At 41.7% G+C, this 15,880-nt stretch overlaps 1 protein-coding gene, 1 long non-coding RNA gene and 1 other non-coding gene across 4 annotated transcripts in view; 1 reads left to right on the top strand and 2 right to left on the bottom strand.

Moving 5' to 3' along the window:
* The window catches only part of MED24 (mediator complex subunit 24), a 29,350-nt gene extending 15,545 nt beyond the window's left edge, over positions 1-13,805 (bottom strand). Inside the window, exons 1-14 of one of the 2 annotated variants that reach the window (XM_031966212.1) lie at positions 13,354-13,805; positions 13,180-13,262; positions 9,769-9,807; positions 8,250-8,323; positions 7,526-7,743; positions 4,866-4,977; positions 4,417-4,567; positions 3,668-3,781; positions 3,142-3,189; positions 2,585-2,667; positions 2,068-2,154; positions 1,754-1,865; positions 1,236-1,378; positions 397-434 (exon numbers count right to left, since the gene is read on the bottom strand). In XM_031966212.1, the coding sequence (XP_031822072.1) occupies positions 397-434; positions 1,236-1,378; positions 1,754-1,865; positions 2,068-2,154; positions 2,585-2,667; positions 3,142-3,189; positions 3,668-3,781; positions 4,417-4,567; positions 4,866-4,977; positions 7,526-7,743; positions 8,250-8,323; positions 9,769-9,807; positions 13,180-13,262; positions 13,354-13,483 (1,432 nt within the window). In that variant the 5' untranslated portion in view covers positions 13,484-13,805. The remainder of the gene's footprint in view (positions 1-396; positions 435-1,235; positions 1,379-1,753; positions 1,866-2,067; positions 2,155-2,584; positions 2,668-3,141; positions 3,190-3,667; positions 3,782-4,416; positions 4,568-4,865; positions 4,978-7,525; positions 7,744-8,249; positions 8,324-9,768; positions 9,808-13,179; positions 13,263-13,353) is intronic. The other variant, XM_031966213.1, reaches the window with a different exon arrangement.
* On the bottom strand, positions 3-107 carry LOC111720517. The gene has a single exon (XR_002770174.1). It is a non-coding gene; the product is annotated as a small nucleolar RNA SNORD124 (small nucleolar RNA).
* On the top strand, positions 13,038-14,230 carry LOC116423304. Its single transcript, XR_004233863.1, has 2 exons — positions 13,038-13,203; positions 14,005-14,230. It is a non-coding gene; the product is annotated as an uncharacterized LOC116423304 (long non-coding RNA).
* Positions 14,231-15,880: the final 1,650 nt, after the last annotated feature.

Consider the following 15,880-nt stretch of genomic DNA (forward strand, 5'->3'; position numbering starts at 1 on the left):
GCTTCAGCTCAAGGAAGGTCAGGAAGAGAAGGGCTCCATCACAGGCCTGAGACTCAGGCTCCTTTTCTTGGGGTTTCACTTGGAGCATCATTCCTCCCTTGAATTACAGGGGTCCCCCAAAGGTTCTCATGGAGCCCCCCCCCCTTTATTCCCCCCTCCTTCCCCAAAAGCAGAATCAGGGTCACAAAGAGCACAAGTGGGCACAATTCTACCAGAACCCTCTCTGCCCGCCCTCACTTGCTCCAGGCAGGGTCCTTAAGCTACCCTGATTAGTCATCCCTCACAGAGCAAAGACCACACCCTCCCCCCACCCTGACCCCCAGCCCCACCCCAATGCCCCCTGTTCCTAGGGGACTCTGGGGGGATGCTGGGGCAGAGGCCAAGGAGATCACTTACAGTTTTCACCATTGATGTGCTTTGTGAACTCATTCAAGCTGTGGAAAGAGGGGACCTGGGTCAAAAAGGAGCCTGGGGCAACAGAGACAGTGGGGAGGGGTTGAAATCTATGCTTCCTGACAGTATCAGTCTTAGCATTTGGGTTGTAAGTCACATCACACCAAAATAGAGCTTCATCACCACAACCTCTACAAATATCAAAGGCCAGCTAATGGTAGAAACAAATTCTAGTACATGGGAAGGCGGCCTTCCCCTAGAGAAGAGCTAGAACAGGATTTCACAATGAATTACTGAATAATGCAACAGTATGGGCTGGAAAGGCCCTTCAATACCAGTTAATCCAATTGAGGTATTTCAGGGAAGAAATCTATGCCCAAAGGGCCTGAGATCACAGAGCTTCTTAGCAGCAGAATCAGACTTTCTCTAGGTCACCAGATCTCTTACCTCCCTAGTGCAAAGCTCTTCCCAATCCTTCCTATTCTAACTTGTATTTGGTTAAGGACTGATCACTCCTTTGCCCAATATTTAAAGTGTTTTTACTTTCAATGCCATGCCTGCCTCCTATCTTCTTCCATATTCTCATCAAAGAGAAAATTGAGACAAGAGATAAGAAAGGGGCAACATAGAAATCATGACTCTGGACTTTCTATGCATCCTGGGGGCCAGTGCAAACAGAACAATTATTCTGGGGGTTCCAACCTTCTGTCTTTAGTAGATTCACCCATTACCCAGGGAAATTTACCATCATTTCCCAGATATTAACACTTTGTCTCTTTTAGACTTTTATATCCAACTTTCCATTTTTGTTGTCTTTCAGAGTATAGACTCCTAATACTCACCTAATGAATTTTCGGGCAAAAGACTTGAGTTTTCCAGTGGCAGCAGCAGCAGCTAAGAGCAAATCCAGGCTCTTCCCAGAAAGCATGTGGCCAAGAACCCCCAACAGCCCTTCTGGGGACTTGGAATGATCTGCATCCATTGTCTAGGAAGAAGGACAAGAAGCTAGGCTCTGCTGGGAAATTCTCAATACCCCCCAGAGTTCTTGTCTATATCCTAAAGACATAGTTTTCTGTTCAAATCCCTCAACTGTAACAGGACATTGGGCCAACATTCTCTTATCCTTTTTTCCTTTTCTGGAAGGTCCTTTTTAAGTTTTCTTTTCTGATAGATCAGAATGAGATCAATTTATCAGTCACACAATGTAGGAAGGGGCTGCTCTCTAAAACTCTCTGGAATCGTGGGAATTGCATAAAATTGGGAAGAGGAAGACAGAAGCTAAAAAATGAATTTCTTTTTTCAGGAGGGAGACACAGTCAGGGAGAAGAAGTCTCAAGAAAGAACTGAAGTGAGGAGAAACCTTGAGAATGTTGGTGACCGTAGGCTCTGCTCGAAGAATCAGCCCTGGATTGGGTTGGATATTGGCATTTTCAGCTGATTTCAACCAAGGAGACTGTTCTCGATCAGCTATCCTGTGGAGTGGATGAGAATAGAAGGAAATAAGAGTTAAGTTCAAATCCTGATCTCCTGATCAGAGGTGGCTAGGAGGTTAAGGGCCTCCCTTGGCCACACACACAAACTCAAACAGGAGCCAGAAAGGCCCCATCCCGATCCACAGGCATAGGGAGGGGAAGAGAAAACAGCCAGGCTGGGCCCAACTACAGGCACACTCACCGCTTCTCCGTCAGACTGTCTTTGTTCATTTCTGAGAGTAGGCCTTGTTTACTACACTCCTGGAGTAGCAGGTTGATACAGTCACAGCTGGGGAGGAAGAAGAGGGGCAGGTGGGAGGACAATGTTGGAACAGACACACAGGAGAGCCTTTAGGGCAGAGGGAATCTGGCTCCTTCAGACCCACTCCAGCTCTGGAAGCAGAGATTTCGAGAAGCTTTTCTGGGGACCTGAGAAAGGGGAGCAAGGAAGCACTAGACTGCACAGGCTGCAGGTCTGCTCGGCCCATCTGGGACTTGTCTACTCAGCTAATGAGGAATCCTGTCTCACCAACATCTCTCCTCCCAGTCTTTTCCAGGGCAGGAGGCATCTAAGGGGGAAAGGGGGAATGAATCAGGAGATGAAAAGGCTTGACTTGTAACATGCTCAAAGTAGGTCCAGGTGAGCTAGGAAGGAGGGGGCCCTACAGAATGGCTTCTCTTGGGCACATTGACAAGACAGAAGCCAGGGGAACACTCACTTGCACCGCTGATCAGCCCTGTCTAGCAAGGGTGTGAGCTTCAGCAGGAACTCAAAAGCACAGTTGACATCTTCAGTGAAGTCCTACAAAGAGCCAGAAACCCCAATCTGGGCTTGATGCCGCCTTTTCCATTTCTAGTCACACATGGCAATGCTAGGCACAGGTGTTATTTTGCTAGGCCTGTGGCCCAGGCCAACTGGCTGGGTGTGCCCGCTGTTGTGATGGAAAGAGAAGTGGCATCTTGCCTATTCTGCGGAGATGGTGGGGATGTGTGTGTACAAGTGTATTTACCTGGGGTGAAGCTATTAAATATAACAAGCAAAATCCATAGCATTTGTAATATACAAGTTCCTGATCTAAGGGCAATCAAACTATTCAGCTCCCTCAAGAATTCCCTGTTGCCCAGATTCAGCATTCATCACAAATTTCCTGCTTTCTCAATAGTATCCAGTTTCCCTATTGGGCCATAAATGTCCTAGCTCTTCTCCAGCTCTCCCAAGGCAGCACCTTATACCACAATACTGAACATGTGCCCTTTCCAGCCTGGGGCAACTTACCTTGTCCCCTTGAGGGTATTTTTTCAATTTCACCAAAACCTGAGGAATCTAGAGAGAGGAATAAGGGAAAAAAAAAAAAAAAAAAAAAAAAAAGGCCACAGGGAAATTAATTTCTTCTCCTTTCTTCCATCTGGCCCAGAAAGAAAAGTTCCATCATATACATATCTTTCTCATTAGCAGACAAAAATTCAGAGGTGCTAGACCAAAGAAAACCCAGTTTGTGTCAAAGTACCCTGTACCACTGAGCTTCCAGCCTCAGAGGACTGTGGCTTAGGGTACATAATTACATAAGCAAAATCAGCAACAAGTATAACCCCAGACAAGGTATGGGCAACTGTATGTGTTTCCATCTTCTGGCTCCCACCAAACCTTGTACCACAATGTGGTCCTGTTGAACTAAATAGGATTCTTTTGGTGAAGATCAAAGGGATCAGCTTTATCTAATTTAAAGGTCAAGAAAAAAGAAGAACCATCTGGATGAGGCTAATTTAGGGAGATCATTTGATCCCAATCCTTCCCCCAGTACCTTGAGGAAAGTGAAGGCTGTCCACTTGAGCTCTTCAGTGCCTTCAGGAGATTCAATGAGACCTACAAAACAAGCCTTCCAGATCTCCAGGATAAAGAGCGGGGACGGAATACGCTGTAGCAGAAAACAAAAACAATAATGTATATTTAGGATAGGACACCAGACAAGAACCTTACTCTTCTAGTCCAAATCAGCACTAGCACCAGCATGATTCCAACTAGAAGCTCTCTAAGGCCCTGGGAGATGTCATGACTTTCCCTGATCACAGAGCCAGCATATACCCCAAAGAGTCCTTGGGCCCACATTTTCCTGATTTGGAGGCCAGTCCTCTAGTCACAATGTATCCTCATAATTATAGGAGTGTTTTAAAGTTTCCAAAGTACTTACTTTACAACAACCTTAGGAGATAATCAATTTTAATACCTTTATCTTACAGGTGAGGAAACAGAGGCCACTGGATCACAATAAAACACCTACTAAAATTTTGAACTCAGTCCTTCTGAGTAGTGCCAGAATGCACTTCCCTAGTGTCCATTCTAAGAATTAAGAGACTGAGAGATAATCTCCAAATATATTAGAATGAGGGCCTTCAACCACTGAGCTCTCTCTTCCCCATAAAATAAAGGATATGGAACCTCTCAGAAATTGTTCAGAGGCTTCTCCTCACAATGCCCAACAAATGCAGTTCAATGATCTGATTTTTAGCTGGCTGGGCTGCCCAGAGATGAAGGCAAACACTATCTTCACACCTGCATCCTCTTCACCATCATCAACTGTTCAACCAATGGCTGCATCTCTCCTGTCAGGTTCATGGTGCCTTCCAAGAGGACCACAGCATGCACTGTGGGAAACCCAGTCTTGTGCAGCTGCTCTGAGTGCATAGATAGCATGATGGGAATGCTGAAAGGAAGATAAACAGATAAAGATTAGGCAAGAGAATAAAAACTATAGATCAGAGAAGAGTTCAAACCACTATTGAGACATGTAGATGGTAGGAACTCTTGACTTTTCCCAACAGGTTCACTGGACTGGTATATTTCCCCCACCCTTCCTTTTTAAATTAAAAACAAAAAATCTTAAACATCATACCGATATCTTTTGGTTTTACATCACATACATTTCCCAACATATTCCTCTACCTACTCTCTCACCTCCCAAGAGCCATTCCTTATGATAAAGAAATTAAAAGACTAAGTACCTTCTTACAAGTGCTCCACACTCTTCTGCTTGACTCTGGAGATGGGAATTGTTCAGGCTGGCAAAGGTGTCCCCAAGTTTTAAAAGTGACTGCTCAATGGCTGTCCAGGAAGCTGTTAGAGAAAGACAGGATGAGATGGAAAACACTGGCCTCTGTAAAAGTTAACAGTTCATGATATTAGGTACTCCCAGAGAACAATAGGGTATGTACCCAGGGACCTGAGTGGTAGCCTGCACTTTCTACCTTTTTCTAAACAGGACAGGAACAACAGTAGCTATGATTCCTAGAACGTTTTTCAATGGCTCTGGCATCAGGCTGCTAATACCACTACTATATCCCAAAGAGATCAAAGGGAAAAGGACCTATATGTACAAAAATATTTATAGTAGCTTTTTTAGTGCCGACAAAGAATTGAAAGTATCTATCAATTAGTGAAGGGCTAAACAAGTTGTGTTACATATTGTAATGGAATATTATTGTGGTACAACAAAAGACAAACAGGATAATTTCAGAAAAACCCAGAGAGGCTTATATGAGCTGCTGAAAGCAAAACCAGAACATTGTAGCAGTAACAGTATAATGATGATCAACTGTGAAAGCTTTAGGTACTCTAATCAAGACAATGATCCAAGACAATTTCAAAAGACTCCTGATGAAAAATGCTATCCACCTCCAGAAAACTGATGATTTCAAAGTGTAGACTGATGAATATTTTTTTTCACTTTGCTTCTTGCTTATTATTTTTTAGGCAACATTGCTTGCCTTCTCAATGGGTAGGAGACAGATGGAAGGAAGAAAGAAATTGGATCTGAAATGTTTTTTTTTTAATTAATAGGGGTAGCAAGATAGGGCAGTAAATAAAGCTCTCGTCCTGAAGTCAATAGAATCATAATATTATGATCAATGAAGTTATTGGTATTCATCAAGGAATTCCTGAGTCAAACTGAATCTTATAACCATATATACAAAAACAAAATATAATCAAGATCCATTAAGATTCTAACCTATTTTAGGGACACTAATACATTGTTGGTGGAATTGTGAATACATCCAACCATTCTGGAGAGCAATTTGGAACTATGCTCAAAAAGTTATCAAACTGTGCATACCCTTTGATGCATCAGTATTACTACTGGGCTTATATCCCAAAGAGATCTTAAAGAAGGGAAAGGGACCTGTATGTGCAAGAATGTTTGTGGCATCCCTCTTTCTAGTGGCCAGAAACTGAGTACATGCTCATCAATCGGAGAATGGCTGAATAGATTGTGGTATATGAATATTATGGAATATTATTGTTTAGTAAGAAAGGATCAACAGGATGATTTCAGAAAGGCCTGGAGAGACTTACACAAATTGATGTGAGTGAAATGAGCAAGACCAGGAGATCATTATATACTTCAACAACAATACTATATGATGATCAATTCTGATGGATCTGGCCACCTTCAGCAATGAGATGAACCAAATCAGTTCTAATGGAGCAGTAATGAACTGAACAGCTACACCCAGTGAAAGAACTCTGGGAGATGACTAAGAACCATTACATTGAATTCCCAATCCCTCTATTTTTGCCCGCCTGCATTTTTTGATTTCCTTCACAGGCTAACTATACAATATTTCAGAGTCCAATTCTTTTTGTACAGCAAAATAATGGTTTGGACATGTATACTTATTTTGTATTTAGTTTATATTTTAATATATTTAACATGTATTGGTCATCCTGCCATCTAGGGGAAGGGGGGAGGGGAAGGAGGGGAAAAATTGGAACAAAAGGTTGGCAATTGTCAATGCTGTAAAATTACCAATGCATATAACTTGTAAATAAAAAGCTATTAAAAAATAATTTAAAAAAAAGATTCTAACCTGTTTTTATCTGGTAGCCATCTTTCTAAACTTTTCACATTGAAAAATTTTCATAATTCATGTAATTCATAATTTCATAAACCAAACAGAAGCCTGCCCTCTCTGTAAGTAACATCTAGATAGTTAAAAATCTGGGCACTTTAGTTTTCACCTCCAGAGACTCTGTCTGCTCCCACAGTCCAGGTTTTTCTTTTTTGCCTCTGGAAGTTCTGGTATTACATAAAATAAGTAAATGAGCATATGACACATAAAAGCATGCCATTATGCACACTCAAAAGTTCATTTAGGACAAATATACATGACAAGAATTAATTTATTTCCAAATGACAAACTAATAAAATAAAGAACAGGCTACTAAGTAAGTTTTTACTCTTTGCAGTTTTCTATTAATTTTCTCATACCTATAACTGCCTTGTCTCCCCAGTTAGAATAAGGAAGCTCCTTAATTACAGGGCTATGTATATCTTATATCTACTCTGTATCCATAGCAGCACCGAACACATTAATAGTCATGTTGCAATTCCTCACTAAACACCTCTTGGTTGACAGAACGGGATGAGACTGGGTTAGATGACAGTGAGATCCCTCCAAATGCTTAAAACTTTAACTGTATGTTGGGAAGGGTGGTACTATAGTCAAAATTCCCAAAATGTGATCTTTATAGGAAGAAAAACAAAGATGATATGGGACAGTTTCACAACCCACTGAAAAGGACAATGGCATCTCCATCTCCTCTGACATCATAAATAGACATGGAAATGGTGATAGGTGAAAATGAAGAGGCAAAGACAACATACAGGCTTCCTCCAGTTTGGCAATATGCAGCAGGGCTCGATTCTTGGTGCTGCTGAGGATCTTATGAAGTCGTTGAAGACACATGGTGAGTTGTTTCTCCCCTGCTGTGGTCCCCTCCCGAAGTCGTTCTGCTGAGGCTATTGTGCATCGAAGCAGCCAATGAAGAGCACTTAGGAGTGCACGACACAGACCGATGCACTCCTCTGCCTTACCATGACAACTGTAAAAAAATGAATATATCCCACTTGACTTTGAGTCTCCTTCTCAGTCTAGTCACATGGCCTGTCTCTACCCCACTCACTAAAACAATGGTTCTTAACCTTTTTTTAAAAATCCTGGACAACGTAGGTAGGTTGATGAAGCCTATGGACTCCTCAGAATAAATTTTCTAAATACATAAAACAAAATATGTAGGATTATAAAGGAAGCCAATTATGTCAACTATAAATATCAAAATATTTATTTTTTAACGTTCATAACTCTAAGTTAAGAACACCTGTATAATTCTGATTAGCCCCAACATGACTTTTTTCCTTACTCTGCCTTGAAGGCTTTCAGAATTCTTCCTCTGGGAACTAAAATTACAGAGGTCAAGAACAAGAGTATGGTAAGATGAAGCAAGGTATAAATAGTCTATCCAACTACTCTCAGCCTTTGCTAAGTGTATTTCAAAAATTAAAAGTTAACCCCTATGTTCCCTATGAGGAAGAGAATCCATCAAGTTACCTTAGTCGATCACAAAACATGTCCATGATATCCAGTAGGGCCTGGATACAGAGATCCCGGGAAAAATCATCAAACTGTGGGAATAATAGAGAAGATAATGTTCAAAGCAACCCTTTTTTCAGATCATGGGACTCTACCCTTTCTCTCCTGGTGACCTCTATGAGAGTTCGATAACTTGCCCTAACCTTTCCCCTTGAAGTACAATTCTGCATTGCCAACTGCCTGATGGACATTTTGACCCAGATGGCTCTTCCTAACACTTCAAACTCAACCATGTCCAAAACTGAATTCATCCTCTTCCCAATAAAATACACTTTTCCTCCAAATATCTTTATTTCTATTGAAGATACCACCATCTTCCCAAACATCCAGGTCTAAAATCTTTAAATCACACTTCTAACTCTTCCTTTCCCTTTATCCCCTATTTTCAAACAACTGCCAAGTCTTACTGATTATAATTCTATAACATCTCTCCCATCCATCAATGTTTCTATCTCACACTGCTACTGGTTCTGATTTTTATCATCTCCCACAAGGATTAATTATTATAGCTTCCTAATTGATAAGTAGTTGTCAACTCAAATACATCCTTCACACAGCTGGGAAAATAATCCAAGGCTGAGTGCCACCTCCTTGCTCAAAAACCTTCAACAATTTAACATCAAATGAGATAAAATTTGTAAAGCACTTAGCACAGTGCCTGCCCACATGGTAGGCACTATATACATGCTTATTATTCCCTTCCTGATTCTTCCCTTAGTTTCCTATAGCTTAAAGAACTGCAATATTCTGACCCTAGAAATTAAGAACCTCTACAATCTAGTTCCTACCTTATTTTGCATTTTTTACCTTCACATATATCCCCTATTTTAATCACCTCAAATATTATTTCTCAAGTGAAGTCCTGATTCTATGAATTTTTCAAGTCATTGCTCATACCTGGAATGCACTTCTCATTTCCACTTCCAATTTCATAACTTTCTTCAAGCCTCAGCTTGGATACCACTTTCTCTTGAGACATTTTCCCTGATGATTCCATGTTACTATTCTTTCCTTGTGTAAAATATTCCTACAGCAGCACTCTGAGCTTTTTATGCCCACTTTACTGCCTACTTTGTCTTATGCTTAACTTTGTATAAATCATTTCCTGCTGCCAACAGAAGAATGTAAGCTTCTTGGGCTCAACAGTTTTTTTCATTATTTTCTCAATGTTTATCATGTAGGCAATTAATATCTTTATTAAACTGGATGGTAAAGAAAGAGTACTTCTCAAGTACCACTTCTCAAATGCCCTCTATCTTATTTTGGATTCACAAGCAGTTATATCCAGAGTCTTTGAACACCAGAAATTCTTACTTAGTGGACAGATCCCTGTATTTCTGACAGGTAAAAATAACGTCTCAAGGATATACCTGATCAGAAAAAGCAAAACTGTAAGGGACTTTATCATCTTACATGACATCTTACAACACCTCCCACACCATATCTAATTATAATGGAAAAGAGAATAACAATATACCTTGCTGATGGCTGTGAGTACCGTTGAGTAAGACACCATCTGAGAAAGAGAAACAGATAGGAATGAGAAATAAAATTGACCTGAATAAAGGAAAAATAATCGCCAATTCAAATGGTTTATAAGTAAATGCTGCTAATCAGAAGAGGTAGGCTTAGGAACAAGGCATGTCCTGGAAATCTTAAGTCTTCCAGGAAGTACTCCCAATTCATTCTAAGAATAGTAGGAACATGCAAATTCCTTCATTCAATGACAAAAATAAAAACATTGATACAACTATTAAAGAAATAGTCGGTGAATCTTCTAAGGTCCTATGTTTACATTCTAACTCATTTATCAATTATAGGCAATGGTTCATAGATTGAGGATGTACTAGGAAAAATATATGGAATTATAAAGTCAAAAAGATCCTTAAATGTTGCTGGTTCAATCCCCTCATTTTATCAATGAGAGAACTGAGGTAATGAATTTGTTGAACTGGTAGTATAACTTGATTTGCTTTAAGGACACATTCTTTGTAATACATACATTCCAGGAAACTCTGATAACAACAACAAAAAAAATGTCTATTAAATGAATACACTTAAATATCTAAATCTTTTAAAATTATATATTGAAAGGGAAGTAACTTGTAGTGTTTTTCTTCTTTTCTCTCTGGGAACAGGTTTCTCGGGAGGTTTTCTGGAGGCAGTCTTAGTTTAGTTAAAAGTAATAATCACCCAAATGCAACCAGGTGCTAAAAGTTCAGATCTTTTATTGTCTCCAATATAGCCCGGTTAGTTTTCTTAGAGGCCTCTCTCTCTCTCTCCTTGGTTCTAAGAGCTCTTGCAGCTTTGTCCCTTGCTTCTGCCTCTGCCTCTGCTTTCTTCAGCCTTCAGCCAGCACCTCCTTGCCTGGGGCTGGGCAGCTTTCTGGAGAGCTTTTCAGACTAGTGCTGGTCTCAGTGGGGGAAGTGCAGGAGCCCAGCCAACACAGCTGTGTGAAATGAAGTGAATCTGGTTGCGCCTAAGAGAGAGGGCTTCTCCTGAGCTGACTTGATGCTCCCCTCTCAATGTTTTCAGCTCAACTCCCTGAAGGAGCCTTTGTCCGTTTCTTATATATGATCTCTTCTGAGAGAGTGGGATTATGGGTTTCTCCTAGAGTGCTCTCTGGCCCTGAGAGCTTCAAGGGAGGTGTGAATTCGGATATCTCATACTAAACCCTGCAATCTCCCAAATGTGTGAACTCCAATGAGTACTTAAATACTTCTTGCTTATATGAGCTCTCTAAAGGTGTGAACACAAGCATTGTTTCTATCAGTTGTACTTAGTACCTTGTTTCAAGTTCTGGCCCATAACATCTCCTTGTAGGATCAGATCAATCATACTGAACCATGCTAAATTAGATAATTATTGTTTCTATCAACTCTAATGACTTAACACTTTGTAAAGATTCCAACAGTAACTGGCAAAAAATATGATTGCTACTATTATTCTTAATATGTATATCAATAGTGTACCTTCTGAAAATTTTATATTTTGTAACCATACAAATATAGTTGAAAAAATATAATTTAAAGAACAGTAATTATATTGGTGTAGGTATCTGTTCCACCAATAAAGATTACAACCCTTTTACAATTTAACCAAGCCCATTTCTAAAGTCTTCTCAGTTTGAAAGACCTATCAGAGTTAGTCCTCCAAGGGCATAACCCTCAAGAATCCAGGATCACCTACATGATAAGACATCAGAATTAACTGGTAGAAGATCCAAACATATAAAAAATTAAAATATAATAATCAAGCACTATTCATGGTCAAAAATGTAATGAATTTCAAATTACTGGGCAGTATGTATAAAATGAATGTCCTGTTACTTATGACATTAGACCTATGTCCTTGTTGCTGTTTGTCTTTCATTCTCAAAGAGGACCATGTTATCAGGAAGGTGATGCCATCACTGACAAATGAATTGGATTTAAATGAGAGAGAGCTATTTGAGGTCACCTGTCTCACTCTCTCCTCCTAAACCATCTGGCCATCTAAGTCCAGTTGCAAGATATAAAATGGGACAACTGGAGATGGCCTCAGATGCAATGGGAGAGACCTTGACCTTATTTAATTAAGGTCTTTCACAGGTTTGTTTGTCTCAGCCAATGCCCATTCAGTGATTATGGCCTATGACTAGTCAAAAGCAATGTATTGATCTTTGTTTGATATTAATTTGATGTAAGAGTTTAGCTAAGAAATTAAAGAATAATACATAGTATAAAGAGTCAAGTATTGTTGGCAGTTATGGAGGTAAGAACTCAATGATAAAACAGGATCCCTAAATTTTATTTAATTATGTGTTACCATTTGTTAAGTGAATAAATAACAATTCACTAATCTTTGTTTGATATTAATTTGATATAAGAGTTTAGTTAAGAAATTAAAGAATAATACATAGTATAAAGAGTCAAGTACTGTTGGCAGTTATGGAGGCAAGAACTCAATGATAAAATAGGATCCCTAAATTTTATTTAATTATATGTTACCATTTCCGTTAAGTGGATAAATAACAATTCACTAATCCCTTAGTTACTGGAGCAATTAGTTGAGTGCAGTAGAAAGAGTATCAGGCCTGCTGCAATCAGAAAGACCGGAGTTCAAATCTGGTTTCAGACATTTACTAGCTGTGACTTTGGGTAAATTACTTAATCCCATTTGCCTCAGTTTCCTCATCTGCAAAATGAGCTAGAAAAGGAAATGGCAAACTAACTCCAGTAACTCTGCCAAGAAAACCCCAAATGGAGTCACAAAGGATTGGATAAAACTTAACAACAATAACAAAGTCCTTCAGTTCAGAATTCTGTCATTAAGTAAACGATACCTGTAACCAGATCAATAAAATACAAAACAGTAGGGAAGCCAGAAAATGCTTTTTTTTGGCAGTGTGGTTATAACACATCCCACTACAACCACTCCAGTCCTTAATATCTCTACTGGAATAATAGACATTGTCTAAATCTTATCTCCCAGCGGGCAAAGGCTCTATGCAATTCACAATACTGTGCTGACTAAGAAGCCACCACTTTTTAAAAAATAAAACTATTTTATTTTAAAATATCACCTATTATTATTTTACTCTGAACTCAATAAATACCAATAAATGTTAATGTTCTCAAGCACCAAGAACAGAGAAGAGGATTGTACATGGAATCATAAAATGTCTTAACTGTTTTAGAAAAGAACGTAACGCCAGCCTGTTAGTTCCAAAACCGTCCCACTTGCCTAGATTCCTTCTGAACCTTCTTTCAGAGCAGGCCCTTATTACATGATTCTGATACCGTTGTTCCCTATTTCATAAATTCTTTCCTTTCATAACCATCACCAACCGCTCCAAGGGGACTTGGCGCTTAATGGACAAGACACGCCTACTTCCGAAGGCGCATACCTGGGAACTGATGGCGTACTTCAGGTACGACAGAATGAGAGGGTTGGGAGACGGTCCGATCATGGCCTGCTCCAGTAGGGCTTCTACAAAGAGGGCAGAAAAGCACTTGGGGTGACTCGGGGAACCCTTCCTTCTCCCCTCCCGACAGCCAGCGCGCTCTCCCTCCCCCCAAACCTGCAAGATTGAGGATGTCCCAGGTGGCTCCTTTGGGGAAGAACTTCTTCATGTTGATGGCCCACTGATAGTCGCTCCACCGCTCCTTCCAGGCCTGCAGGATGGCCTGCTTGAGATTTACTACCTTCATGGCTTCACTCTGAGGCGGTGGGGACAAGGGTGGCTTTGGGAGGTGGGATCCCCCAGGAGCTCCCCTCGTTTCTCGCCCAGTCCCCTGCTCCGGAATGAGGCAGCTCTGAGGCTGGGGCTGACCAGGCAGCAAGGGGTTAATCCGGCTCGGACAGTCAGCAGCAGCTCCCTCAGTACGGGGGTCCACTCACCTCCCCTCATACGCTGCTGCCGCCGCCACCCTCCGAGCCCTCGAGCCAACTGGAGCGTTCTCAGCTTCAGCTGAACTTAACCACAACAGACCCACACACACCGGAAGTGACTTCTCTAGTCAGGAAGCCCGGCCATTTTGGCTCCCGCCAAAGAGCTCACATCTGATTGGCCAGGCGGGGCCACGGAGAGCCAATGGAAATACTGGAAGAAGGGAGTTTTGACAACTCTAACTAGATTTCTGGGAATTGTAGTTTTAGACGCGGCGAGGGAACTGAGTGAGGTCGCTAGCGGAAGCTCGACCTGGTCCCGCCCCCAATTATCTTTTCCTAGGACGCTGACGTCATCGCACGGACCTGCAGTATCTTGGCTCCTGGCGTCTGTATCAAGACTAGAAGTTCAGAATTTTTCTTGTATTATTTCTTGTACCACTTTGACAGGCTGGTAGATGCCATAAACTGTAACAACGTTTTTAAATGCATGAAATAAAATGCGTAAGACTACAAAGGAAATCAATTCTACCAAAATGCAATTAAAATTTTAAAAAAGCAAATCTTGAGACTGAAGTTACGCATCCTTGAGCCTTGCTGCCTTTTGTCACGCTCCGGGTTGGGGGAAGGGGGTGGAAGAGTGCACTGGATTCTACACCTCCCGCCCGGCTCGAATTCTCCTGTGTGGCTGGGGACGCGTCGGGAAAGGAGAGGAGCCTTTATCCTGGTTTTGCAGAGGACATTGTGCCTTAATGTCCTAACTCACCCCCAACTATCAACCTTCTCTTTTGAACGAACAAAGGGGAGCTAGGTACGAAGCGAAGGCCTCGTTTGTTCCAAAGAGGGAGTCTAGCGGGTGGGATGCCAGCTGCCCCACACCCAGCCTTTCTGAATGAGCCGAGGGGAAACTGAGGCACGAAACGCCGCTGTCCCGCTTATTTGTAAAGGAGCATCTCGCCGCCAGGATGTCTCGGGCGCGCAGCATTTCAGATGCCGGTCTTCCCCTCTGGGAGCAAGGACCCAAAAAGCAAAAGGGGCAAGGCACCCCTCCCCCCAGCCTCCCGAAGGGAGACTGCTCACCCCTTGGCAGGTAGAGGGCGCAGTGGATGCAACACCAGCCCTGAAATCTGGGGCTGAGCTCTTAATCCAGACTCCAGGCAAGGCAGGTCATTTAACCTTTGTCTCTGTTTTCTGTAAAACGGGAAGATAGCACCGACCTCAGGCGGTTATCTTGAGGATCAAATAAGATATCTTTCAACACTTTGCCAACATTAAAACACTATATTTATGCCGGCTACAATTAGTGTCTTGTGCCCTTCCCTCTCCAAAACTCCTCGTATGTCCCCCTCTCTTTTTGCTCCCTACCCTTCACTAGTTGTCTCTCTCATACTCTTTCTCTCCCTTTCTTTCTCTCTCTCTCTCTCTTTCCCTCTCTCCCTTCTCCCTCCCTCATCCTCTCATTCTCTCCCTCTGTCTCTCTCTTCTTTCTCTCCCCCCTCTTTTTCTCTCTCCCCCTTTCTTTCTGTCTCTTATTCTCTCATTCTCTCTATCTCTCTCTCCCTGACCCCCTTCCTCCCTCCCTATCTCCCTCTGTCTTTATTCCTCCTTCCCTTTTTTCCTCCTTTCCTCCTCCCTCCCTCTTCTCCACTCTCTGTTTTTCTCTGCCTTTCTTCCCTCTTTCCTCTCCCTTTCTTTAATCTCCTCTCAATGTCTGTAAAGCTTTTATGTTACTTCTTCACTGTGTCCCTCACTTTGTCCCTGGTCTCAATGGTCCTTTCTCTACCTAACTCCACCAAGAGCTAGAGAACATTTAAATATTGTAGAGCCAGCCCCTCAGCTAGTGAGAGTTGGGCCCTTGGTGGGAGGGAAGAATATTTAGAGGATGAGAATATCTGCATTCAGAGTTTAGACCCTCCCTCTCTGGCAAAGAACTCTGGATAGCTGTCTCTGGGGCCTCCCCTTCCCCCATTTCCAGTTCCAGACTAGAAGACATCCTCTATAGTTCCCTCATTTCTCCTCCCACTTCCCCTCCTCCCACACCAACTCTTTCTCAAAGATCAGGGAAGGGAGCATTTTCTGATCTATCTCTACTACTGTCTTTGTTTTAATATCTTCTTCCCTGAACAAGCTTCTTGAAAACCCCTGATTCTCTTTAGCCAGCTTCCCTCTTCTATTGAATACAGAGACAACCTTCTGCTAGAACAACTTCCAACTCCCCA

The sequence above is a fragment of the Sarcophilus harrisii genome, chromosome 4 (genome assembly GCF_902635505.1).
Source record: "Sarcophilus harrisii chromosome 4, mSarHar1.11, whole genome shotgun sequence".
Lineage (NCBI taxonomy): Eukaryota > Metazoa > Chordata > Mammalia > Dasyuromorphia > Dasyuridae > Sarcophilus > Sarcophilus harrisii.